The sequence below is a fragment of the Larus michahellis genome, chromosome 9 (assembly GCF_964199755.1).
Source record: "Larus michahellis chromosome 9, bLarMic1.1, whole genome shotgun sequence".
Classification (NCBI taxonomy): Eukaryota; Metazoa; Chordata; class Aves; order Charadriiformes; family Laridae; genus Larus; species Larus michahellis.
In genome coordinates, this window is record NC_133904.1 from 38439151 (window position 1) to 38466615 (window position 27465).

General features: G+C 36.3%; 1 protein-coding gene across 4 annotated transcripts in view; it reads left to right on the top strand.

The window, feature by feature from the left end:
* SMARCA1 (SNF2 related chromatin remodeling ATPase 1) overlaps window positions 1-27162 on the top strand; it is a 34359-nt gene extending 7197 nt beyond the window's left edge. For all 4 annotated transcript variants that reach the window (XM_074602135.1, XM_074602133.1, XM_074602136.1 and 1 more), the window contains 19 exons: window positions 240-419; window positions 2340-2495; window positions 2750-2881; window positions 3454-3522; window positions 4288-4397; window positions 5083-5309; window positions 5859-5980; window positions 6388-6540; window positions 7970-8102; window positions 9084-9232; window positions 9900-10019; window positions 11219-11329; window positions 11537-11650; window positions 14095-14217; window positions 15785-15917; window positions 16924-17042; window positions 17241-17453; window positions 24867-24977; window positions 25676-27162. In XM_074602135.1, coding sequence (XP_074458236.1) covers window positions 240-419; window positions 2340-2495; window positions 2750-2881; window positions 3454-3522; window positions 4288-4397; window positions 5083-5309; window positions 5859-5980; window positions 6388-6540; window positions 7970-8102; window positions 9084-9232; window positions 9900-10019; window positions 11219-11329; window positions 11537-11650; window positions 14095-14217; window positions 15785-15917; window positions 16924-17042; window positions 17241-17453; window positions 24867-24977; window positions 25676-25747 — 2547 coding nt within the window. In that variant the 3' untranslated portion in view covers window positions 25748-27162. The remainder of the gene's footprint in view (window positions 1-239; window positions 420-2339; window positions 2496-2749; window positions 2882-3453; window positions 3523-4287; window positions 4398-5082; window positions 5310-5858; window positions 5981-6387; window positions 6541-7969; window positions 8103-9083; window positions 9233-9899; window positions 10020-11218; window positions 11330-11536; window positions 11651-14094; window positions 14218-15784; window positions 15918-16923; window positions 17043-17240; window positions 17454-24866; window positions 24978-25675) is intronic.
* Window positions 27163-27465: the final 303 nt, after the last annotated feature.

The following is a 27465-nucleotide window of genomic DNA, read 5'->3' on the forward strand; positions in this document are numbered from 1 at the left end:
ATTAAAGTGCCTATTGTATTTAATGTATATGCAGTAGTATGCGTCATTCTGCAACAGTTAGATTTGTCACAACTGAAATTGTAATGCAATGAAAGAAATTGTACTGCAAACATTTGTTGTGTAGTTTGCCTTAAGCAATTTAAGTGGCGTAATTATATAGTAGGAAAATTGTTTGAAACTATTTCTGTATGGTATTTCATTTCAGCATGTTTCTTCCCCCTCCCTCTTTGTCAATGCAGGGTCTTGGTAAGACTCTGCAAACAATAGCATTATTAGGCTATCTGAAGCATTACCGAAACATTCCTGGGCCACACATGGTCCTGGTTCCAAAATCAACTTTACACAACTGGATGAATGAATTCAAACGCTGGGTTCCATCATTACGTGCTGTTTGCCTCATTGGAGATAAAGATGCCAGAGTAAGTGCTCTACATATCAAAGATGTACGCATTATTTGTCAAAAACTAGCATTTGATTATGTGTAATTCTCCCTAAGCTACTTCCTTAACTACAGTGGTTTTTAGTAATCTTTAGCTATACTAGTGTTGAAAAAGCAAAATGTCATGCTGGTAACTATGAGGCAAAAATGTAAATCAGGAGGTGAAATAATAGACTGGGATCAAAGTACAGCTGTCTGACTTCTTTTTCTGTTGTCTTCCTCTTTGATTTTTGCACCTCTTTTTGATTTCTTCTGTCTTTGCATTGTGACAGTGTTTATTCAGTTTCCTTTATTGCCCTCACTTTGTTACCTCTTTCTTCACCTTTTTTAGGTGACTTCTACTCTGTACTTGTGTCTTATGTCTGTACCTTGCCTTGTAACTAGGATTCTGTTGTAGAGCTTTTCATCTTTCATAGTGAAGGCCTTAAAATAGATATAGGGTGGTTTTATAATTTGAAGGGGATCAACGAGCTGGATGTTCCTGTGAATTCTGTGCCTCCTGGATTACATGGCTGCCTGTTACTGCTTGAGGGTAGAAAGACTCTACAGAGGGATCTGGACAGAATGGATTGATGGGCTGAGACCACTGTTAACAGCAAGGCTAAGTGCCGGGTACTTCACTTGGTGCCTAGGTGGCCAAGAAGGCCAGTAGCATCCTTGCTTTTATCAGAAAGAGTGTGGCCAGCAGGACTAGGGAAGTGAGGCTGCACCTCAAATATTGTGTTCAGTTTTGGACCCCTCACTACAAGAAAGACATTGAGGTGCTGGAGTGTGTCCAAAAAAGAGCAATGAAGCTGGTGAAGAAGGGTCTTGAGCATAAGTCATAAGAGGAGCGGCTGAGGGAACTGGGGTTGTTATAACAAGTGATAGGACAAGAGGAAATGACCTCAAGTTGTGCCAGGGGAGGTTTAGATTGGATATTAGGAAAAAATTTCTTCACAGGAAGGGTTGTCAACCATTGGAACAGGGTGCTCAGGGAAGTAGTTGAATCACCATCCCTGGAGTTACTTAAAAGATGTGTAGACACAGCACTTAGGGACATGATGTAGTGGTGGATCTTGGTAGTGTTACATTAGTGAAGAGTCTCTTCCAACCTGCTAGTTCCGTGGAATGAAATTAAGATTGTGATGAAGTGTGCATCTTCACTTTGTACTTTCTTTGCTTTCAGTCTTATGTTTGTCATAACTCTTCATTTCCTCATTTTCTCTTTAATCTCTCTGTTCTGTGGTGTCTAAAGCACCTCTGAGCTTACATTTGCATTTTTATGTCAGTTCATAGTATTGTACAGAACACTTTATTAGGTAGCTCTTTCAGGCCGTGGACTTGAACAGTTATGTCAGCCCTACTAGCTGGGGTGATCTGTATACCCTACTAAGTAAGTTCCGGGGGACCTGAATTTGTGGCTTTTCCATAGGGTGATATTCTTTCATGTGAAAGGATTTATATGCCTAGATATGTATCACTTCCAAAATAGAGATGGGACAGAAGAGGGAGATCTTTAGGGAAGAGAGATGAAAGTGGGCTCCATGAGCTGTTTTGAAACACTTTTTTGTGGATTGTGTCTTTGGACTAGTTAGTTTAGTGTTTTTTTTTTTTCCCTAATGGTAGTATGTATTGTATCTAAATTACAGAAAAATTATGCTGAAGACTAAATATTTAGTTTTGAATAAGAGAAAATTGGTGTTTTGCTTAACCCCAGCTGATGGTCTGTCTGTGCCTAAAGTACAAGGGATTGAAGGCTTTTATTACAGTAACTTTCAGTTACTGGAAAGATGTTTCAGAGTCGTCTTCTGTGTGCTAGCTTAGTGCGTCAGTAATGTTGGCAGAGATCGGTTTCACTGAATTCCATGTAAATTGTTCATGTTTATAAATTTTTATTAATTCAGTTGTTCTGCTTTAGGCTGCTTTTATCCGGGATGTTATGATGCCTGGTGAATGGGATGTTTGTGTTACATCATACGAAATGGTAATTAAAGAGAAATCAGTCTTCAAAAAATTTAACTGGAGGTACCTGGTAATTGATGAAGCCCACAGAATAAAGAATGAGAAGTCTAAGGTAAATTCAAAATTGCTTGATACTTTGAAGATAGTTTGACACAAAAGATTCCATCTGATTGTAGCAGATTTTTAAGTGTTACGTGTGGTATTTTTTTAAAAAATAAGCCGAAAGCTATTGTGTGGTAAACATGAATTTCATAGGTAGCTCACTGTCTTTAAATTTAGTTGTCACTGTTCCAGGTATCAGAAACTGATGAAAGTTCATTATGCTTAAATGTATGTGATGATGATGACTATTTGTTGTATTTCTAGCTGTCAGAGATTGTACGTGAGTTCAAGACAACGAATCGATTGCTGCTTACAGGAACTCCTTTACAGAATAACCTCCATGAACTGTGGGCATTACTCAATTTTCTTTTGCCTGATGTCTTCAATTCTGCAGATGTAAGTTGAGGTTTGGAAGTACAGTCTTGTTCTTATCGTTTTGATTCCCAGGCTGCTTTCTGCAGAAGAGAAGAATGATGAGCCTAGTAAGAGCCATATGATGTGCAAGTCCTGGATTCAGTAGAAGCTCTGTGGTTGACCTAACTCTAGACAAGCTTTTTTTCTCTACCTACTTAAAACAGTGGATTCTGTTAGTGCAGATAAGGCCTCAGGCCAGTAATAGGAAATGTAATACTCTAAATAGTTCAGGAATTATGCAAAATGGAAGAAAACTTGGAAAAGCAATGCAGAGTGAAGAATATGAAGCATCCAAATAGGCATAACCTTTTTTAATTTAGAACTTGAGACATCTTTCTTATCTTTTACTGTTAATGTTTTCTTGTACTTTTATTGCTTGCTTCCGCTGGGGAGCTGGCACAGAATTGCAGACTGATTTTTTTTCTTTCAGTCATAGAAGTCATTTGTCTCAAGATTTATGCCGCTCTCAGCTGGAGTGAAAGAGAGTCAATATGTGTCTGTTAAAACCACAAATGATAAAGCGTTCATACCAATTGTGCTGTTTCTCACCACAGGATTTTGACTCGTGGTTCGACACTAAAAATTGTCTCGGTGATCAGAAACTTGTAGAAAGGCTTCATGCTGTAAGTAATTAAAGCTGTAATCATGTGTCATCGTTAGCATACACAGGGTAAAAAAGAAAAGCAGGTTATTTCCCCCTTCATCTCAAAGTTGAGAAGGTGAATGTGAAGGTACGTAGTTACAGAAATGCCCAGCAGAATTTTCATGAATTAAATGTCAGAACTCACTATTATAGATACTGCTTTTTGTAACATTACTGTTTGAAGCAGACAAAATCTATACATAAAATGTGCAAATGAAGAATTTTGAGGTCTTTTTGAAACCATTTATTATTATGAATAGTATACTGGTACATGTGTCATGCTAGTCTGAATAAAGGCATGCCTTTACCTTTGTTTTACTGTGCATGAAATAAAAGACATTTATCATTACATGGTAACAAAACAAATCAGAAGGAAATACAACATACATTGCTTATCTTTGAAATGGTGTGTTTTGTATACGCTGCTAGTGGAAATGAAACAGAGCTTATGCTACAAGTAATAAATAGATTTTTATAAGCTTATGGGTTTGGACCTTGCTTAGGGTAACAACTGGGCTGAATAATGGCAATCTTTATGTAATGTTACATATTTATGTGTAAGCTTAGCCTATTGGTGGACAGCTTTGTTTTTCAGGTTTAATAGAATTTTTCTGAAGGAGTCACCATGACAGCAATATATACTGATTAGTTCTGAATAAATATCAGATAATTGAATCTATTAGTCATGTATTTGAGACAATCAATTTTGTAAACTTATCTGTGGAAAAACTCTTAATTTGTGTAGGTTTTGAAGCCATTTTTATTACGTCGCATAAAAGCTGAAGTAGAAAAGAGTTTGCCTCCAAAGAAGGAAGTAAAAATTTATCTTGGGCTCAGCAAAATGCAGAGGGAATGGTGAGTTATTTACGTCAAAGTAAGATTCTTTTCTGATAAAGAACACTACAGCTCTTCACACTGATTTTTTTCTTTTTTTTTTTCTTGTAGTTGCATGTTAAGACAGTCAGATGGAGAAGCCTATTTATAGCTGTCTCTAGGGCTTTTTTTTTAAAGATGCACAAGTTACAAAGAGCTCAGGAAGGGTAATGGAAAGGGTTGGGAGGAAGAAAGCAGAAACTTCTTTTCCTTCCTTAATTTTATTTGAAAGAACACACGCCTACTAAGTTTCCTCCTTTCGTCCAAGTATGTATGCACCAATAAAAGTCTGAGCTGAAATTAAAACAGAACCTTGAGGAGCCACATACCCAGAAGAGAGATGAGAAAAGGAGCCAGGTCAGCATAGCAGCAGGTCTTTAATCCACTTTGTAGTTCTAAAATGGAAGTGTGAGGTAACCCAGTAAATGACAGATCACTGCCACTCACAGACAGATTGCCTTTCATATTTAGGTATGGATTTATAAGTCTTTATTATCAGTCAGACATTTTTGCCAAATTTCATCATAATAATATAGCTCATTATTATATCAACAAAACAAACTCCTGCATCTAGAAATAAATTATTGGGGATATTGCAGGGTTTCATTCATGTTTTAAATACCAAATGAAAACTAAGAGTTGTTCAAAATTGCCTGTAAAACTTCAGGTATACAAGGATCCTGATGAAAGATATTGATATCCTGAATTCAGCTGGGAAAATGGATAAGATGCGTCTGCTCAATATTCTGATGCAGCTGCGGAAGTGCTGTAACCATCCTTACTTATTTGATGGTGCTGAGCCGGGCCCTCCTTACACCACTGACACGCATCTCATCACTAACAGTGGTAAAATGTTAGTTCTGGATAAACTGCTAGCAAAACTCAGAGAGCAAGGTGAGTACCGTTTATGAACAGTAGTGATCTGAATGCTCGTAAGTAAAACCGTCTTTCAAAAATTGCATAGATTCATTCTTGTCTTTGCTCCAGTGGATGTATTCATTACTTTCAGTGAGGTTTTTGTTGAGAATCATTTTTCTGTAGATCTTAACACATGGGTGGAAGGAAGTCTTGCAGAAATGATGAGGAAGACTAATAACACGGAGAAGTAGAAGGAAAGGAAAAGCAGAGCCTCCCTTCTGCTGTCTTTAAGAAAATTTCTGATGAGAGGATTAGTTTGTGCACATCAGTTGTTAGCTACTTACCTTACCATGGTTTTCAGTGTTCTGTTTCTTCATCTGTGTATTTCTGTATAAATTATCAAATAACCTGTCTTGAAGAGATCTTAAATCAATACCAGAAAAGTAACTTCAGAAGACTTATTTGAGTAAGTTAGGCATAGTACAGAATTTCACGTGAATTCTTACTCATGCTCTATACTAGGCTCTGTGATAAGATTAATGTGAAAACATAAAACCAACATCAAAACCTTCTGTGTTATGTCAGGTTCCAGAGTTCTGCTTTTTAGTCAGATGACTCGCTTACTGGATATTTTGGAAGACTATTGCATGTGGCGTGGATATGAGTACTGCCGACTTGATGGACAGACACCACATGAAGAGAGAGAGGTGGGAAAGTTGTATATAAACGAGAAATGTCTTTGGTTTACATATTGGATTATAAAGAAGTTACAATTTTTTTTTATATATATATATATGTAAGTAGCTACATCATTGCTTAAAGTAAAGCAAAAATGGTACAATTTTAAAAAGCTGCTTAAGGTATATGTTTTTCCTAACTAAAGTCCACACTAAAGTAAGTTTCATTTGTTGCTCAACTAAATGAAAAATGTAATATTTTGTAGTCTCAGAATGGATTTTTCCACCGATGCAAACCTACAGTTTCTTGCTTACATAAAAAATCGGTTTTGGTATGAAAATTCTGTAAATTTCAAAGAAATTTAATTGAAAAACCACCAGCATATTGGAAGTTCGTTTGAAAACTGATACTTTAATGATGCTTTTTTTTCTTTTAGGAAGCAATAGACACATTTAATGCTCCCAACAGCAGTAAATTCATTTTCATGCTGAGTACCAGAGCTGGAGGTCTTGGGATTAATTTGGCAACTGCTGATGTGGTTATTCTCTATGATTCAGATTGGAACCCTCAAGTAGATCTGCAAGCCATGGTGAGTTAACTCCCTAATACACATTCATTTGTTAAAATTGTCATTGTGTTTCCAGAACTTGCATTTTTGTTTTTTTTTTCTTTACTCTTTGTATTTAATACCAAGAAACTAAGGAATTGCATAAAAAGGGCATGAACAGAATTGTGGAAGAAGCTGTACGTTTTTCTCTGTAAATATCTGTCTCAATCATTTTCATAATTGAATAAAATTACTTCTGTCAAAATACTGTAGCAATATCGTTTATCCATAGAATTACTCTGTTTTTTTCAGAAGACCACAGTAAATGAGTAACAGCAGACTGTTTCCAAAATAAGAGCAAATAATTAAAAGCATGCAGCTCTATATTCCGTCCTCTTGGGAAGCTTATGCTTTTGCAACCCACCTTGTTTTTGCATAAGTGTAAAATCACTCGGTGGTGATGCCAGGAAAAAAACACCCTTATCTTCAGGTTAAACATACTAAAATCTTCACTTCCTGAATGCTGAATATCAAAAAATCAGGTTTATAACTTGTTTCATGTGGAATAAAACTCACGTGATCCTTCTTGCATGATTGGGGGGTGGTGTATTTGTTCTTTGGTTTGTGTTTGGTTTTGTTTGTGTTTTAATGCATTTAAACACATCAAATATTTACTGTGAATAACTCAACCTTTCCTTGAGCATGCTGACTGCCAATAGTAGACTGACTTCCTGGAAACTGATGAGTGTGATTTGAGAGCTTTAGTACGATTTACAGGAAGAAATTAATATTATGCAGGAGAGTAAAGGTTTTAACGACTTATGTTTAAAGGACAGTCAGAAAATCCTGGTACCAACAGCTTGAAGGGCAGTTGTTTAACTTTTTTTATTTAAGAGGACAAAATAATATTTTTATTCATGTTTTCCAGAGAGAATAAACATGTTTTGTTACAAATAAGTATAGTATGTTAGCCATGTAACCTCATTTGCTGTGTATTGTACCTGTACTATGTGAGCTGCGTATCAATGCTTTAATGTAGGTAGCTTGGAACCACTACAGTATTGAAGCTGTGGCTGCATGGACTTTGCCCATAGAATTAATATGCTCAAGCCAGGGATGACGAAGTTTCAATACCTATTTCAAGTGAGAGCATTAGTTTGAAGCAGGGCAAGTGTGTGTATGTATATACTGTTGTATCTCCACTTCCCAATCGCAGTCTAGACAGAAGTTCAGTTATCCTCATTTATGATGAGGTAGATGCACTTATTGTGATAGAATGACCGAAACTTAAAAGGTGTAATAGCCAGATATAGTAAATATTACTATACTGGTATTATGTTTTTGTATGGTCCTGAATAAGTAAGGAATTAAGAAGTACATGCTAGTTTGTCTGCTGTTTCTGCAAGCTAACTGTCTATTGCTTGTGAGTTTTTTTTTTGTTGCTGAACACTCATTGATTTATGTTTGTTAGGATCGTGCGCATCGTATTGGTCAAAAGAAACCAGTACGGGTGTTTCGACTAATCACTGATAATACTGTTGAAGAGAGGATTGTAGAAAGAGCTGAAATAAAACTGAGACTGGACTCTATAGTTATACAACAAGGTATCAACTGCTATATATGTTTGTCTGCAACAGAATTGTTCAGTCCCTTAAAGTATGGGTTAAATAACTGTACAAATGTACAGTATGAGAGAAAGCAGGCCTTGTGTATAATAGCAGTACACTAAATCAACCTAACAAACTATAACATATAAGTTACTCGCGTCTTCATCTGAAATTTTTGAAAAAAAAAAAAAAAAAAAAAATCTGTTTTCATAAATAATGTGTGTATAGAATTATACTAAGACTCTAAGTGAGGAAAGCAAACTACAGATGAATAGATGTTACTTGGCTTTTGTGATATGTTAAAAAGGGAAAAAAAGAAATGTTCTGTGACAGATAAAAGTAATTAGACAGGCATTCTTCTTACCATATATGAATTTACTGAACATTAAAACTATTTTGTTTAGAAGTTCTTGGAAGAATAGTTTGCCAAAAAACAAGGTTCTCAGGCTAAGTTTTGAAGGTCGGTTATATTTCCAGAAGGGTGGGCTACTGAAAGGATGATTGTCAAAATTTTGGTGGTCTGTGAAGAGATGAGATAGGATAAGTGAAACTTACAGACAGAAATTAGAATTTGGGGAAAAATACTCAGAGATTTGGGTTGAAATCAGTGTTAAGTCTTAAGTACTTCATAATGGCTATTACAGAATACTTGGTCATTTTTCATCTTGAAATAAGATTTTGATCTTAAAAGTTCAGCTAACTTTGTAAGAATAAGATGTTAAACATGAAAGTTGGATTATCTGAATGTGAAACATTCTTTGTTATGGCTTGATACAAAGTTGTCACTTTTTTATTTTCCCTGAAGTTCCCGATTCTGTTTACTTTCATCTCAAGTAAAATGTAATTTTTTCTGCATTGTTCTTCTGTTTTCCGTTTCTTGTTCTGCCAGTGAACTAAAAAAAAAAAAAAATCCACTGTTTGCATGGTGCTACTAGAACTCTTGTATTATAACTTTCAACATGTTTCTTCTAATTTTAGGAAGGCTCATAGACCAACAGTCTAACAAACTGGCAAAAGATGAAATGCTACAGATGATCCGGCATGGAGCCACACATGTTTTTGCTTCCAAAGATAGTGAGCTGACAGAAGAAGATATAACGACTATTTTAGAAAGAGGTGAAAAGAAGGTTAGAGAACAGTTTTGTATGGAATTTGAAATGTGTGAAACATTAAATATGTATGCACAAAGTAGAAATTAAATCTGATTATGTAAATCTATTTTTATGCCCAAGTATTACTTTACTACTTGTAAATATTTTAAAGCTTATGAAAGTTTCGAAGGAGTAGAATTAGTGAGTTATAATTATTTTCAAAGTTCAGACTGTATGCACCGTGTCTTGCGGACTGTTTATTTTGTGGGCTTTTAGAAAGATGTAGATTTTATGCGAACGAACAAGTCTTAATAGACACAAAAACTTTATGGAACTTTATTAGGTAATAAGTAGCTCTGTGGAAAAATGAGCTACCATTTCAACTCCAAAGAGCTTGGCATAAATTTGATTTAAGTTTAAAAGTTAAATCATACATTTGTAGGGCTACATCCCAGCATTAAATTCAGTTTAATGGAAAGTCTAGAGTCAGATTGTTCAAAATTGAAAAGCATTATGAGCGTCTCTCCTTACGAGAAAAATGTAAGTAGAAATTTAAAGCAGAAAAAGACATTGAGAATGTTTTAATAATGATGAAAGGTGGGTGGTTTGTGGTGTGGTTTTTTGTGTGTGTTTTTTGTTTGTTTCTTTTCAGAAAAAAATAAAACAGCTTCAGTGAGCCTAAAAGTATCTTACTGTATTTTAGACAGCTGAAATGAATGAACGATTGCAGAAAATGGGGGAGAGCTCCTTGCGAAATTTCACTATGGACACAGAGATGAGCTTATACAATTTTGAAGGTGAAGATTATAGAGAAAAACAAAAGGTAATTTTTCTTAAACTCTTTAAGACTTTAGGTTAGAGGTGCAAGCATAAAGGCCATGTTAGAAATGTTATGGCCATAAAGGTTATTTTAGAGAAGTAAGAAGCCACTGAAAAATCCACATATTCTGAATTTTTGTTGAATTAGCTTGCAGCCCCACTGTTTTTCTTCATAGTAGAATCTGATAATACTGCTCAGATTTTATCCTTTCTGAAACTAAAATACCATGTTGCATCCTACTATACTGCTGCAGTCAGTGTTATTTTACTGCCACATAACCCAGAGGAAAAAACAGGCCTGGTAAGGGTTTTATGTGTGGAACTTGGACTTAAGTCTCTTTTGCAGTGAAGCTTTTAGTCACAAGCATTAATGTGAACTGCTTGTACAATGATTTACGTAATTATAGAAGGATCATCCAAACAGAGGTATTACTCAGGATACCGCAACATTATCTCTGTGTGTCTGTGTTTTGTATGGGATGTATAATCAAGATAGTCTTAAGGTCTTATCTGGAAGCAGATATGTGAACTCCTATTTGTTTATTACAGAATGCCCTTCTAACTCAGGTTTCTTACCAATTTTGAAGAAACATTTAGGAAAAAAAATTAATGACAATAGTGTGTGTGTATATACGTAAGATTTTTTTTTTGTGTGTGTGTGTTGATAATTTCATTACAGGAAGCCAGCTGAATACAGCATAGTCTTGAAATATGCTTTAGTATGTTTAATTCAAGTAACTTAGTTAAGATTAATTTGCTGCTAATGTTTGTTTGTTTGGGTTTTTTACCAGTGTTGTAGCCTCTGTAGAGGTTATTGATTGTGATATTCAGAGGAGAAGCAATTAATTTGTTTCACAAGATACTATAGAATTCAGAGCCCAAGTCCCCATTCCTTCCATTGTGTTTTGGTAGATGGAATCATAACCTTGCCTTGGTGTCTGAAGTACATAGAATACTGTAAAGGGGTCTGTCCATGCCACTGCACTCCCTTACTTGTGTATTATCTTTTATATGTTTATGTTTTATATGTTTAAATATGTGTTATCATCAGCTGTAATTTCTAGCTTATTTTTGAGCTCTGTTGTAGTATCCAAATTGTTGAGCACAACCATTAGGTTTGCCGTGCCCCATTAGTCAATATTTTTGTGACTTTAGGAAAGCATACAGGTACTCTAATATCTTTTTATTCTATTCTGCACGTAGCTGAGTATGATGGAATGGATAGAGCCTCCAAAACGAGAACGCAAAGCTAACTACGCAGTTGATGCTTATTTCAGAGAAGCCCTGCGTGTTAGCGAACCAAAAGTCCCAAAGGTAAGAAGTTGGCAAGTATGGAGGGGTTTTTCTGTTACTGGTTTGCTCATCTCCTCTCCCATGTTGCATCTCCTGCTCTCACACTATCCTGGTAATAAAATGAATGTATTTACAAAGTGATAGGTGGCCACCGCTGCTGAATTATGGTAGTTTAATTGTACAGAAATCAAAGCTTATATAATGTTAATGTATTGTGTATTTTTGAAGGCTCCACGACCTCCAAAACAACCAAATATTCAGGATTTCCAGTTTTTCCCACCACGGTTATTTGAACTTCTGGAGAAAGAAATTCTGTATTATCGTAAGACTATAGGATATAAGGTAATGCTCTATTTTCTCTTCAGATTTTTGAAATGTATTTGTATTCCTCTTTGCAGATTTACTGTAACCTTCACAAAAGCTAAGTGAAGTAAATGAGAACAGCAACTAAAAAATATGTCGTTCTGGTCTTATTTTTTCAAAGTGCTTCTCATTGTGAAGGAAGATGGCTTAAAACCTCTATTCCCATTTCAGTTCCAGCGCAGAACAGAAAGTTATCTATAATTCCTTCCTTCATTAAAAATTTCGTATCTGTGTAGTTTTGTGTTTTGAATAGGGTTCCTAACAATGAAATAGAGTAGAAAAAAGAAAGACAATTCTGGTGCTTTATATACTTCTCAAAAACAAAAGTGTGGTATGTGGTGTAAATTGAGAAAACTATTTTTGGCTAGTACCAGATCACCTTCCAGGGCATGGTTTTTTTCCTTACAGCTTTTGTATATTTTGTGCAGAAAGTAACAAGGTAATATTGACGTTGACTTTGTGTTGATAGGATGGTAAGCAAAGTGACATCAATTTTCCTTGCATTTTGCTAGGATATGAAATGTTTAAAGGTGTGGAGAAGTCTGAATGTATTACTACTACAAGAAGAAAACCAGTCAACAGACTTATCTTTTTTCCTACTATGCCTTTGCTGAATTTCTCCCTCTTCCCTGCTGACATTACTGGAGAAGCAGTGAACGTTGCTTCTGTTTTGATGTTGATTTTCATTACATGTGCCAGTATTGGCTGAGTAAATCAAATGGATCCCCACTTCTAGACATGTAACTTACTTTAAAAAGCCCCATGTTTCACATCAGGTTGCAGCAAGAGGAAACCATGTGTAAAACATGTTGGAGAACATAAACTTGTCATACAAAGCAACGGATAGGAAGTTAGTGTTGCAAAAGTGTAGAATTAATATTAGCAAAATATATTTTTAAGAAAAAGCAGAAGGTGTCTTAGAATCTAGTTTGAAGCAAAAAGAATTTTATGTGGATGTCAGAATAGAATTAAGATAAGAACTAAAGGAAGTATAATTAGCTTAGGGAAAGAAATTATTCAATTAATGCTCCAACAAATAAGAATGAGAGAATTGCCAACATTGACAATATGCATGTGAAAAGAGAAGTGTTTCAGTCCTGTTAATGAAATCTGTCAGATTGGATAGGTCGAACATGAATACTTGTTACTCAGAAACTTAGTGTGACTGTTTACTGGTGGTGAAAGTGATTAATATGATTAAGTTTGTTCTGCTCGGAAGTGGAAGTATAACTTTCCATCTGAAGACTGTTCAGTATTAAAACTGAAGACTTGATATAAGCAGTATCAGAATGTATAGCATAGGTAGAGACCAGGCTTTATAGAATCATAGAATTTATGTTTCAGTCTTAACTTAAACCACCATAGCCAAGAAAATTTCTTAGCTAGATGTTAAAACCAGCTCTTAACTTCTTTTGCTGTAGAAATATGTAAGGTTTACAAAGTCTTTACTGGATACTGGTTTCTGACTTGTTTGCTGTTGTGTAGTATGGAATTGCAATTACAGTTGAAAGATCACAAATATTAAATTGGTGTTAGTGTGGAGAGGGACAGATAAAATGTTGCTAGGCCTTGTTTATATAACATTGTCTCTCTGGTCCTTATATGGCAGTGTGCATAGCTTTGTAGTAAACCTGCTAGAACGTAGTATTTCGCTCTAGTTCTAAACCATTATAAACCATTGGTTGTAAGAGACCAGATCCTTAGCTAATGGAAAGTGCCACTGAAATCAGTGAACTATGATGGCATACACTAAGTGAGGCTCTGTCTTTCACAATATCCCTAAGTCATTGTGTGTAGGAGTGGTGGGTACAGGGCGTAATATAGGTGGCAAAATGTTGTATTTTTGGGAGGAAGGGTTTAAGCAATAAGATTTAAATCTGGTTAAAACACATTTGGTAATTGTTGTACAGATCAGTGCTTTAATATTTAACAGTTGGAAAAATTTATTTTACCATTTACATGTATGCTACAGTGTTTTTCACTGAAGTTTCTTAAAGAAAAAGTGAATAGGACCCTTTTGTTACTTAGAGGTGAAGATAAAGTTTGCATTTAGAGGTTGTGAGACAAGAAGGAACAAACACAGATAAATGACAGTATTTGATACATCACCTTGTTTGGAGGATAATATTTTCAATTTTGCAACAGTTTTGTAGATACTGATAAAAATATTATGATATTTATTTTAAAAAATGTTTTTATTTTGGTTTGGTTTCTTCAGGGTAGCCAAAGTGGGGGGTGGGGGTTTTTTTGGTGTTGTTTGGGTTTTTTTTTTCTGTGACAACAAATGCTTAGTGGGTGTGGACTAAATCAGTCCTGTGAGACCTAACATGTGGGTATAAATAGTAAACCAAGGTCGATAGAAAAGTGTACAGTCTCTTTAATAACATTACTGCACTGCTGTTTATTGATACTCCTGATTTTAGGTCCCCAGGAATCCTGACCTCCCAAATGCAGCTCAGGTACAAAAAGAGGAACAAAAGAAGATAGATGAGTCTATGCCTCTGAATGCTGAGGAAACAGAAGAGAAAGAAAAGCTTCTAACACAGGTAAAATAAAAACAACTCAAGTATTTCTTCGTACATTTTTTGTTTTTACTAATATGGAATATAAATACTAATAATGACAAATATGCACAGGAAAGCTACAGTGATGTTACAGAAAGAGGGAAGCACACATGTAATGATTTTACTTGGTTTTGCTCTGAGGGACCTTTCCTGTCCTTGAACTAGTTTACGTCTTAGTCACCTACTATTTCCTTAAATGTCTGCAATGTTTCTGAGGCGAGGACTTGTACAGCAGCTGCACTACCCAGCAATGTATGCAGAAATCCAGGGTTTCTTATATATGCATCTACCTTGCATGTTTTTTTTATCAACAAGGGTTTGAATCGGAGAGGACAAGCCTCTATCAACATATACTGTATTTACACAGATGTATAAGACATCATGTCACTTTCACTGATTTTTGTCCCAGTTATGTTGTTAGGCATGTTCTGTTTATACTGGAACTGCATCTCTGTCATTGGCTAGTTTCTCACTTTTTGGACTATTATCCTGCTGAGTAGGCTTATTAAAAGCTAATTGTTAAGGAGAAAAGTGTGTCTCAAAACGTAACAGGATTTTTTGATTTGGAAAAAAGAATTAGGCGTAATGTACCCTGAAAAGAAACTTGCAAGGGCGCAATTTGACTATTAATTTCACCTGTTTATAGCAGAGGAAATACTTAAGTTCGGGCTGATATGCATGCCGGCACTGCTGTTAATGTTTAAAAAGAAATATTTGTATTGTGTATATTAGACTTCTTGTAAAGATGCTATCTAACTGTGGAGTGAGCTTATTCAGCTGGAGAACTGACAAGAGTTCCTTGTAAATATATTTCTGTGATGAAAGAAACTCAGTGCTCTACAAATTTCTGTTCAGGCATGTGACTTGTTTGTTTGTTCTTGATGTTTTCTCCTTTCCCTGTCTTTAAATTGTAATGTCTTATTCTTGGGTGATGTTTTTGTGCATTGCATCTCACTTAACTGTTGTTCAGTTTTGGATTCATTTCTGTGGTGCATAACAAATTTTCCATTTGTCAGTGCTATAGAGTTTCCATTTGATTGCATCTTTTTGAATACAGATAGTTTCTTGACATACTTATGCTTTCATCCAACTGTTTGTCTGGTTCAAAGTTTGTAAATGTCCGAAGTAGGAGCTCTTGCATTAGATACTTGCACTACTCTAAGAATTTGTAATGACACTTGTATTGGTGCACCCTATACTGCTAAGAAGTTTGTTGCTAAATTACAGTACAGTTACTAAAATTACAGTAACCGCTCATTCAGCTTGTTTCTTTGGAGAAATACCATGTAAAAGCACTTAAAGAGTAAAAAGCTCTTACTAATGCATGGGGAGTCATGCACAAAAATAACTCTTTAGGCTTTTAATGATTCAGTAGTAATCCCTGAATAATACAAGTTTATGGAAATCCCGAAAGACCATTAACCACTGTAATTATGTGACATTGCAGAGGCATTGCCAGTTGGAGCAAATGATACATACATAAGACAAGATTTTGCAAAATGTTTCACTTCTACCTACTAATGCTTTCTTGATCTCTTGCTGCTTACAGGGTTTTACAAACTGGAATAAAAGAGATTTTAACCAGTTTATTAAAGCTAATGAGAAATATGGTCGTGATGATATAGACAATATTGCCCGTGAGGTGGAGGGAAAGTCACCTGAGGAGGTCATCGAGTATTCAGGTTTGTGGTATTTTGAAATGTATTTCTCGATCGTGTGGCATCATGATCATTTTTTGCTACATGTTCTTTTAAAATTACAAGATGTAGAATTTGGATGTACGCAAGAATACTATTTTTTTTTTTTTTTTAAATTACATGCTGGTTCTTTTCAGAAGACTTAACCTCTTAAAAAGGTTGAATTTGCAGCATATAAATATGTGTTCAGCTGCCTTTATCCCTCCTTAGTCAAAATTTAGAACTTGGCATAGTTAATTTGTGTTGACAACGTGGTCTTGTGGAATCATGAAGTTGCCTTATAGTGGCAACATGATGCTTTATGCTGTGAGTATATATGCTATTTTAGCTAGTACACTGTATCTTTGCCTTTTATGCTTACATAATGCTGCTTAATTTGTACAGAATTCTTCCTATTCCATCCTTGGATTTAATTTTACTGAATATCTTCATAAAACTGAACTTTGTAATGTTTTTTCTATAGCCTAAAAAGGAAGAACTCCACAAGAGTTCCCTTCAAAGTGTTGAATTTATTTTGGGTTCGGTAAAAGATGTCACTGGATAAGCTACAAATTACTAGTTTTTATAACACATAGACTAAGTAGTCTCTGACCTTAGGGTAAGTAGTGAAAACTGAAACATGAATGTTTCACTGCTTGACTAGCAGCTCTAACCTGTTTCACCATTGTTACAAACAATCTAACAATGTTTGGGGTTTTTTTTTCAGTTTTAGGTGACAACAGTTAATTACGTTGAATGTGAACTTTGTTACAGTTGTTACTAAACCTTTGCTTATAGTTAACTTATAAGATAACTTCTGAAGACATTGAATAAAGGGTCTGTGCAAGTTTATTTCTTGGTGAGCATAGTAAAAGGGAGCGTAGTAGCAAATCTTTAAGATTTAATGGAACCACAAACTGCATTTCTCTTTTTGCTGGACTGCCTCAACTAAGTAAAATAGTAAGAGTAGAGGAAAAGATCTCACTTTACAAATTATCTTTTGCATTTTTAGCCGTTTTCTGGGAACGTTGTAATGAACTTCAGGACATTGAGAGGATTATGGCTCAAATTGAACGAGGAGAGGCAAGAATTCAACGGAGGATCAGTATCAAGAAAGCACTCGATGCCAAAGTAATTGTTGCAAGTTTTTTGTTTTCTGCAGCTGACTTCTTCCAAATTCCTTCAGAAAAAGAGTAGCTGGGGATGGGAATTCCATCTTTTTATATAGTATATGTATTGTACCATATATCGGTAACCTGTACTAATATGTAATAAACTCTTGATGTAATATTGTATGTTTAATCGTCCTTATTTTTGTTTTGTATTCAGATTGCAAGGTATAAAGCACCTTTTCATCAGTTGCGTATTCAGTATGGAACAAACAAAGGGAAAAATTACACAGAAGAGGAAGACAGATTTTTGATATGCATGTTACACAAGATGGGCTTTGACAAAGAAAATGTATATGAGGAACTAAGGCAGTGTGTGCGCAATGCTCCTCAGTTCAGATTTGACTGGTTTATCAAATCTAGAACTGCAATGGTAGGTATCAGTTACTTCAAATTATGACTTAGTCCATGTATGTTGTTCCTTCTTTTCTAAGTACCATCACATACAATTTGGGATTTGTACCAGAATACTGTAGTCTGGGAAACAAGTTAACTTTGTTTTTTATTCTTACTTCTAGTTTTTAATAAAATAACCTTTTTTCCTTAGTACAGCAAAAAACACAATACAGTTGAAACAAACAGATTAGAAAACGTGCCTAGCTGAAAGTCTTCTGTTAGCCAAAGGGATTAGTGGAGAGGTAGACTATTCTTGCAAATATCCTTGTTACTCTTATTGCAACTTAGAAGTTTCACCAAACGATCTCTTGAAAATATGACTGCTTTTCAGAATTGGACAACATTAAAGACTGAAAACATCTGAATTATGTACTGGGAGAAAGGAACACCTTTTCTAATATTGGTACTTAATTTCTGAAAGCATGAGGAAATTTAGTGATTCATGTAAGAGTTAATCATTGAATTGGTTTAAAATGTGCTTTGTAGTTGTGAATAAGGATTATCATGTGCAAGTGCTTAAATTTCTTTAGTTATACTTTTCTGAAGATCATAGAATCATAGAATTGTTGAGGTTGGAAGGGACCTTTAAGATCATCGAGTCCAACCTTTAGCCTACCCTGACAAGAGCCACTTCTAAACCATGTCCCTCAGTGCCCCATCTACCCTTTTTTTAAACACCTCCAGAGATGGTGAATCCACCACCTCCCTGGGCAGCCTATTCCAATGTTTAATAACCCTTTCAGTGAAAAAATGTCTCCTAATATCTAATCTAAACCTCCCCTGACGTAACTTGAACCCGTTTCCCCTTGTCCTATCACTTGTCACCAGGGAGAAGAGGTCAGCCCCCATCTCTCTACAACCTCCTTTCAGGTAGTTGTAGAGGGTGATAAGGTCTCCCCTCAGCCTCCTCTTCTCCAGGCTAAACAACCCCAGCTCCCTCAGTCGTTCCTCATAAGGTTTGTCCTCCAGGCCCCTCACCAGCTTTGTAGCCCTTCTCTGGACACGCTCCAACACCTCAATGTCCCTCTTGTAGCGAGGGGCCCAAAACTGAACGCAGTACTCGAGGTGGGGCCTCAGCAGGGCCGAGTACAGGGGGATGATCGCTTCCCTAGTCCGGCTCACCACACTATTCCTGATACAGGCCAGGATGCTGTTGGCCTTCTTGGCCACCTGGGCACACTGCTGGCTCATATTCAGCCGGCTGTCAACCAACACTCCCAAGTCCTTTTCTGTCGAGCTGCTTTCAAGCCACTCTGCCCCAATCCTGTAGCGCTGCATGGGGTTGTTGTGACCCAAGTGCAGGACCCGGCACTTGGCCTTGTTGAACCTCATACCATTGGTCACAGCCCATCGGTCCAGCCTGTCCAGATCCCTCTGCAGAGCCAACCTACCCTCAAGCAGATCAACACGCCCGCCCAGTTTAGTGTCATCTGCGAACTTACTGAGGGTGCATTCAATCCCTTCATCCAGATCATTGATAAAGATATTAAAGAGAACCGGCCCCAGCACCAAACCCTGGGGGACACCACTTGTGACTGGACACCAACTGGATTTAACTCCATTTACCACCACTCTCTGGGCACGGCCATCCAGCCAGTTTTTTACCCAGCGAAGAGTACACCTGTCCAGGCCATGAGCAGCCAGTTTCTCCAGGAGAATGCTGTGGGAAACTGTGTCAAAAGTTTTGCAAAAATCCAAGTAGATAACATCCACAGCTTTTCCCTCATCCACTAAGTGGGTCACCTTATCATAGAAGGATATTAGGTTTGATAGGCATGACCTGCCCTTCACAAACCCATGCTGACTGGGCCTGATCACCCTGTTCTCCTGCATGTGCCGTGTAATGGCACTGAGGAGGATCTGTTCCATGACCTTCCCAGGCACCGAGGTCAGACTGACTGGCCTGTAGTTCCCCGGATCCTCCTTCCGGCCCTTCTTGTGGATGGGTGTCACATTTGCTAACCTCCAGTCAGCTGGGACCTCCCCGGTTGTCTGGGACTGCTCATAAATGATACCAAGTGGCCTGGCGAGCACCTCCGCCAGCTCTTTCAATACCCTTGGGTGGATCCCATCCGGCCCCATAGATTTGTGCACCTCCAGGTGCTGAAGCAGGTCCCTCACCATTTCCCTTTGGATTAGAGGGGCTTCATTCTGCTCCCCATCCCTGTCTTCTAGTTCAGGGGTCTGGGTGCTCAGGGAACAACTGGTCCTACTGCTGAAGACTGAGGCAAAGACTTCATTAAGTACCTCAGCCTTTTCCTCATCCTTGGTCACTATGTTGCCGGCCCCATCTACTAGAGGACAGAGATAATCCTTAGTCCTCTTCCTATTGCTAATATATTTATAGAAGCTTTTTTTGTTGTCCTTGACAACAGACGCCAGGTTTAGCTCCAGCTGGGCTTTAGCCCTCCTGATTTTTTCCCTACATAGCTTAACTACCTCTTTGTAGTCGTCTTGAGTGGCCTGCCCTTCCTTCCAGAGGCCATAGATCCTCTTTTTTTCCCCTAAGTTGTAACACTAGCTCCCTGTTTAGCCAGGCCGGCCTTTTTCCCCGACGGCTTGTCTTCTGGCACATGGGGACAGCCTGCTCCTGCGCCTTTAAGACTTCCTTCTTGAAAATCATCCAGGCTTCCTGGGCTCCTTTGCCCTGGAGGACTGCCTCCCAGGGGACTTTGTCAACCAGGCTCCTGAAAAGCCCAAAGTCCGCCCTCCGGAAGTCCAAGATGTTCATACTTTAGAGAATGTAATATAAGTTTGATAGCAAGTAGACTAGTACTCTGAATTTTAGCTGTATTTTTCTTTTCCTTTCTCTGTCTGAAGAGCAGAGCCATTCTTTAATTTAGTCATCAAGTGAGAAGTGATAGCACTAACAGAAGCTTTGGTGGGTGCAAATAAGCTATGTAGGTACCGACCTCAGAATATGGCACTCTTAATGATAAAAAGCTGTTAGCTTTGGCCTGGAACTTTTGCTTGGATCTCCCTTGATTCAGTTCCTTTTATTCATGAGTAAAATTTGTTAAGTATGTGCACCTTATGTAAGAAACGCCCACGTGTATTTTCATGTGAACGTATTTATATGGGAAAAATGTACTTCCAAATGTTTTAGAATACTGGAAATAACTTAATCACTTGTGATGAGTGAATGCTGGAACACTTTTTTTGTGTGCTTGAATACAAAACCCTATCGGTCATGGCTAATAGAAAAGAGTGGAGAACACTGTCCCTTATACAGCTGTCATAGATCCTCCCTGTTGTCTTGTAAGCAAATTTCTAATTAAATGCTATGCTCCAGTCATGTAAGTTAAATGTCCTTTCATATACAAATCTGCTTTTTTTTTTTTTTTTTTAGTAGTTTAGTCTAGCAATTGCAGAACTGCTGTGCGTTGTTATTTACTGTCTTCATTTCCTGGCCTCAGGATTTGTTTATAAAAATGTTCTTTCAGAGTTCTGGGTGCTGTGATAAGAATAAATAAAACATACGGTAAAATACTTAAAATGTGTATTTGAACAGGTGGGAATATTTGCTTTTCCCAGTGCTACTTATAATTATGCAATACAATTTCTACTTGATGTTTCAGCAATTAAAGTGTTTCTAGACAGTGCTAGATAGCAGTTATCCCTTAATTAAAGAGAATTACAAGCTTTACTGGCCAAAATGTCTGTTTGAAGAAATACTGTATTTTAAAATCATGTCCATAAAGAGAGAAACATCCAATATTTAGTCTACTATGAAGTTTCTTTTAGGTTGTCTATGGAAGAATCCATTTAAGTAAATCATAGAAATGGATACTAGAAATTAAAAATGTAGCTCAACATTTAATATTGGTTGACATATAGTTATGTCAGGGGTAGAGTTAAATACTCGATTTAAATCTTCTTGCAGATCCTTATGTTCAGTATAATTTTCATTTTAAAAGAGGATGGGAATAATTTGCTAAAGTGTAGAAATATGTTCTGTGGTGTCTAATGCTGAAACTGAGGCACTAGGAATATAGTGAATCTTTTGGCGTCTGTTTTCTCTTAAAATTCTATCCGTTAATAATTTTTAGTTTTAGTTTTTTCTGCTCTTACACAGTTGAAAAAGAATAGTATGAAAATACAAAGGTAAAATAATCTTTCACTTTGAACGTGCATTTAATTTTCTTAAATGTTTTAAATTATCATGATATGTATGGTTTAGTAGTTTAAAACTGCCAACCACTGGTATATTTTATGTATTCAAATATCCTGACATTGGTGGAAGTATTAATTTCTATGGGTCCATTTTGCACGAACTTGGTAATTTTTATGAAGAAATGTGCTAGAATGTCATTTCATACCAAGTATAATGAACGAAGTATGAATACAAATCTTTATAAAGGGGTAAATATACACTTTCACTGAACTTACTAAAAACTCTTAAAATACTGAAATTCACACGTGATCTCAAAATTACCCTTTATTACATTCAAACTGATAATAAAGATAGAAAGGGCAGCATAAGTCTGAAAACAGGCTCTCTGAGAAGACTTTGTGTTCTACTAACCACTAGATGTCTCTTGAATTCCATATAAACGGCTAATTTATCTTCCATCTTCTTATTTCTGTTTCTTCTCCTTCTGAAGATTTCTCTCTGGAAAACAAAAGTTCTGCTTCGTTTATTTATTCCAAAACCAGATTGTTTACACAAAATGTAATTTTTCGAAGAGATTGAGGGTTCTTAAAATTATAATTTATTTTTTTTTTAACTGGGCACAGAGGCTTAAATTTTTAAGTTTATCTCGTCTTTTGTTTCTGTTCATGCAGGAGGAATGCAAAATATCATGGCAGTAGTGAATCATGTATCTGTTTTCTGAAGTCATAAATTATGCATATTCTCTCTTACCTTTCTGCAAACCCTACCCAGTATAAGACAAATGACTCCTTTGTAAATACAGGAATATATGTGCCTGTTGACAGAGCTTAGGACTACTTTCACTCCCAAGTCAGCATCTCTGCCTTCAGTCATGCAGAAGGTGACGGTTCAGTGCTCCCATCTTATTTATTGCAATACCAGTCTTTATAGCTATGAAGGGGTGAGCGAAGTACATCTTATCTCTTTCCATCCTAAAGAGAAAAGTATCAGGTCACACCAAATAAAATCACATCTCTGAAGGTGGAAGGCTTTTTAAACTCTTAAGTGTATTTTTATAGTACTAAATGGAATGGATCAGTCCATACTGAAATTTCAGTAGCTCAGTGCAGGATTTATCATGCAGATTCTTTCTGATGGTAGGTGTAGAAGAAACCTGTGTGTTTGTCACATCTTGCTGTCAACTGCTTCTGTGATTCTCAAGAGAAAATTGGTTTTGAATCCATCCTCTGTGCACAGCATGTTGTTTGGGAGTAGCAGTCCATCTGGAAAGTCTAACCATGAACATGTATTCTTTAATAAATGTATGTATTTATGCAAGCATTTATCCCCAGGAAAGAGGAGGATTTTTCTTCATGCCTCAGGCAAATAGATCAAGGTTATTCCTTAGTCTTTTCTGATTAATTCCTTGTCTTGAATTTAACACAAATCAGTTTCTCGTATACTAGAAAAGATCTAGCTGATTGTTATTACAGAGCCATTTGTCATCACTCTTTACCTACAGTTCCTAAGTCTTTGAGTGCAATATACACAAATGTAAATGATGTAAAAATCCTTCTGACGTATTGACAATGATCTTTCTGCTTCTGTCTTTTACTTGTTATCCCCTCTGTTCATCTATAGAGTGTAGGTTTTGGGGATGGAAGCTCTCTTTTTCTTCTCTGTTTGGGGATGCAGTGTATGTTGGGATGGCTTGTACTCAAGTCTTCTCAGACTTATTGCCTTTTTATCTAAAAACTGCTGTGTGGGTGGAATTTGAGGGTTTTTATTCGTTGAAGTGAGAGTATTTTAGTTCCATCAGGACTGTTGCATTCCAGGGCACAAGCATTGGCATCCTAATTTATGGCTGAACCTGTACTGGGAGGCATGGAGTTACTTTTACATGGATGTGGTACAAATGACTCATTATCATACCCTGTTTGCAAAGCTACATGCATGAGACTGGAACATTTCCAGGAGGGATTTGTAAAGAAAAATGTCTTAAAGAAATTTTTTTTTGTGTTAAAAAAAATTCACGTGGTGGCAGGATTCTCTGTGTCCATTCTGAGTTCCACAGCTTTCACCCAAGCCCGTGAAGCACCCTTTGTAGAGGAATCTGTGGAAACCGTAGAACTTAAGGAAGAACAAGGAGCTTGAGGGTATTAACATCTCAAAGATGAGTCATATGCTTGAGTGTTTCAGAATGTTCAGGATCAAGAAAGTGTGCAGGCTGTGTCGTTTTCCATCATATAACATGATGGCTGAGGCAATATACAGGTTACAGATGCTGAGAAAATAGAGACTAATTCCTGGGCAAAAAGGTCACTTGTTCACTTCATTGCAAATAGACCAGTTGTAGGTTAAGATTTATGCTACTAGATAATTCTAGGATAGCTTGTGGTTCAAAAATTGTTACATTGAATTTAACAGAGATAAGACACATGTTTCCAGCTCTTTTCCTCAGAAGAAAGCTTCCTGCTTTGAGTTGGAAAGAAAAGCCTATGGAATCACTATTCTCAATGTACATAGAACATACTGAATAATGATAAAAAAACTGAGTACTATTATGTATTTGGTAAGAGATTTTTTTTTTTTTTTGAGGTGGGCTCAACTGTCCAAGTCAAATGAGTTCTATTAACCAAGCCTACTGTGACTAACTGCAATGCAGAGACTTTTAGAGTTGTATTGGAGTTCCTTTTTAGTGTACAAATGACCTTATGGTGTTTCATCTTGATCCCTTTCAGATGGCTTGTAAGTCTTGATGCTAAAAGCATTTAGGGCCTGCTACCTTTTGGGTGCCGTTTGACTAAAAATACAACAGTGAGTTCATGATTTAAGACCGGATAGATTTTTGTCGGTTTGGAGCTCTACAATGTCTTATCACCAAAAAACTAGTCTGTGTGCCCTAGAAAAGTATTGCTTAAGGTAGCTTTGATTCCTTTTCTCTCTACTTTAAAGATAAACTTGAAGACATATTTTCTTAAAATCTGGCATAGTATGCTGGCAGTCTATAATTTGCTTCATCTAAACAAGATGAAAGATCAGATCAGTCTTCTGGGGTGTTAGTTTGGAAGATACAGGCAATTCTGAAAACTTCATGTCAGGAAGTTGAATATTTCAGTGAATATCTCTCTTCTATAAAGAAGGTTACACTAAGGTAAAGATAGATGAACAATAACTAATCTTATTAGTACAGGAATATTGAAAATTTTTTGAATTCAGGAATTTTGAGCATTTATGGAAATGAGAGAATTTGTATAATCTATTATTTAGATAATTTGATGTTTTCTGTTTCCTTAGGAGTTTCAGAGACGCTGCAATACTCTCATATCATTAATAGAAAAAGAAAATATGGAAATTGAAGAAAAAGAAAGAGCTGAAAAGAAGAAAAGAGGAGCAAAAGTTACAGCAGTATGTTTAGCAGCACTTACTTTACTTCTAGTGGGGCAGAATTCAATCATATTTTGTTAGAAAATGAAAAAGATAATTGTAGCCACTGATTGGTTTAGTATAAACCACTAGTTGAGAGATTAAAGTGAAGTATTTGTCTATTCAGCTCTCCTAGATTTGATGGAGGTATTCCCAGTTCATAGTATTTTGGGGTGCTTTTTGTTTTTTGAGAAGAATCTATTGTTTGAGTAGCACAGGGAGACTCTTTTTAAGAAAACTTATCACTGCCTGCTTTCTACCTACATATTTACATCCTGTGTTTACTTTAATTTAATCTCAGATTGTTATTCCTTGCCTACATAGTAGTTCTTGGAAGAAGAGAGATAAGAAGTACTTGTTTTTATTTTGAAGAGTTTAGAATAAGTTGTGTATAGGTCAAGGTCCTGATCTTTTCATCCAGTTCATGATATGTGTGGTACTTGTACCATTGAGACCATGTAATGATTTCAAGAAGATAAACAGGGTAGGAGAATTAAGCGTACAAATCCAGGATTTTTGTTTGCCCTTCCATTATATCCTACAAGGCCAAATGGAAATACATAATACGTTAGGGTCACTTATCTTCTTTTTGAATAATTAGTCATGTACTTCAATTTTATTTTATTTTTATAATGCCATGATTTCATTGAATTCATAAAATAACTTTTTTTCTTTTTTAGTCACAGAAGAGAAAAGCAGATTTGGCTACTGAGAACTCTGGAAAAAAAGATGCTAAGAAAGTGAAGTCGTGAACATGAAAACTGAATGCTGAATGTAAAACTGCCACTTTCTTCTCTCCATCTACAAGTATTAATTGCCAACTTCTTTGTATTCATGGTACTCTCCCCCAAATCCCATGGTTTAATTTTGTGAATTTTGTATACTTCGAAACGTCTTTCCTTACCTAAAATGTGTAGCTTTATATCTTATGCATTCCAGTATTTTTGTGTACTGTATTTTGTGAGTTTCATGTCTTCGGCAAAATTCACTCAGTCCTTGTTTTTTTGAAGCTTGTGCTGAGGTTTTAGCTTTTATATGTTTTATATGCTGCTGCTTTGAAAGAAAACCTAGATTCTATAGCTGTATTATTCTTGTTTCATATTTTAAATTTATATGGCTGTTGGAAAATAAACTGACTTAATTATTTGAAGAGAAATATACTTCACCTTTGTTTTCCCTACCCTCTCTCCCTTTTTTGCATAGCTACATTTAGAGTGAATGTTAAGGTTTGTATAATTGTGCCTTCATCATCGATCAGATTTTTTTTTTTTTCAGAGGAGTACTTAGATAGGATCAGGAGCATGACAGAACAAAAAAATCTAATTAGACTGACATCCTTGTTTGCTGTCAGCATTAAATTGACATTTTTCTCTGAAACGTTCAGAAGGAAAGCCAGCAAATACTTATGCATTTTTTTTTTTCCTCCTTCTTTATCACTGGTTTCTGCTGGGCTTTGTAATGCTTAAACACAGGGTGAGGTGTTTTTCAGAATGACCTCTAGATGAAAACTTTTCTATGCCTAATAAACTGAAGTAGTCAACTAACAGCTTCTTTTGTTAAGTAACAAACAAAATAATTCATCTTCTGGTTGGTAGGCTGCTCAGCTATGCTGCCTTGTGCTGAAAGATCTTTGTTGCTCTAATTATCTCTGCTAACTTTCTGCTTTTTACCTTTGATTCAACATGTCAGTCAGAAGCAATGGGGATATGTTATGGAGTGCTCCTTTTTAGTATTTCTGTTTTAATGAAGGGATGAAAGTGTTGGATGTATGATTTTTTTTTTACTTTGCAAGAATGGCCTTTATTAAGCAGGTTCATAGTTTCTGCTCACCTTGGAGTCTCTGCATTTCCTGGATCAGTAGAACAGTGACTGTGACATCTGATGTTTTACTTTGATCTTCTGTCTCTGATCTGGTGTTTAGTATGGACCTTGCTACAGTGAGACATGCCCTCATAATGTCAAGTCTAGATTAATGCAGTGTGCTTTACATGGTACTTCCCTTGAAGACTACTTGTAAATTTCTTCTAGTGCAGTTTGCTTCCTTCTGTGGTTTGAGGTGTTTTGAGATGAAAAAAACTTTAAACTTTTCATATTTCATGCTTTGCATTGGCTACCTTCTGTATTTGTAAAATTCAGGACGTTATAAAGTTCTTGAGTCTTAGGACAGAGTTCTGCCCATATTCTTTTATGTCATTTAAAATCTATTGGAATGTCTTTGAAGTTTTCTGGGATTAATCTCTGTAAGCTTGATGAGTAATTTCCAGCCTTTCTTGATAGTCTGTTTAAGGTTTGGGGAAAAATGGGTGTGATGACTTGGTTGAGCATTTTGAAAGATTGATAATTTGATTTCATATTTTGGAATGGAGCTTTTGTTTGGGGACCAAGTTATTAATGTTTTCATTGGGCTTTTATTAATAAGACTTGTAGTGTAAAAAAGAGTATTCATCTGTTGAGAGCTACATCTAATAAT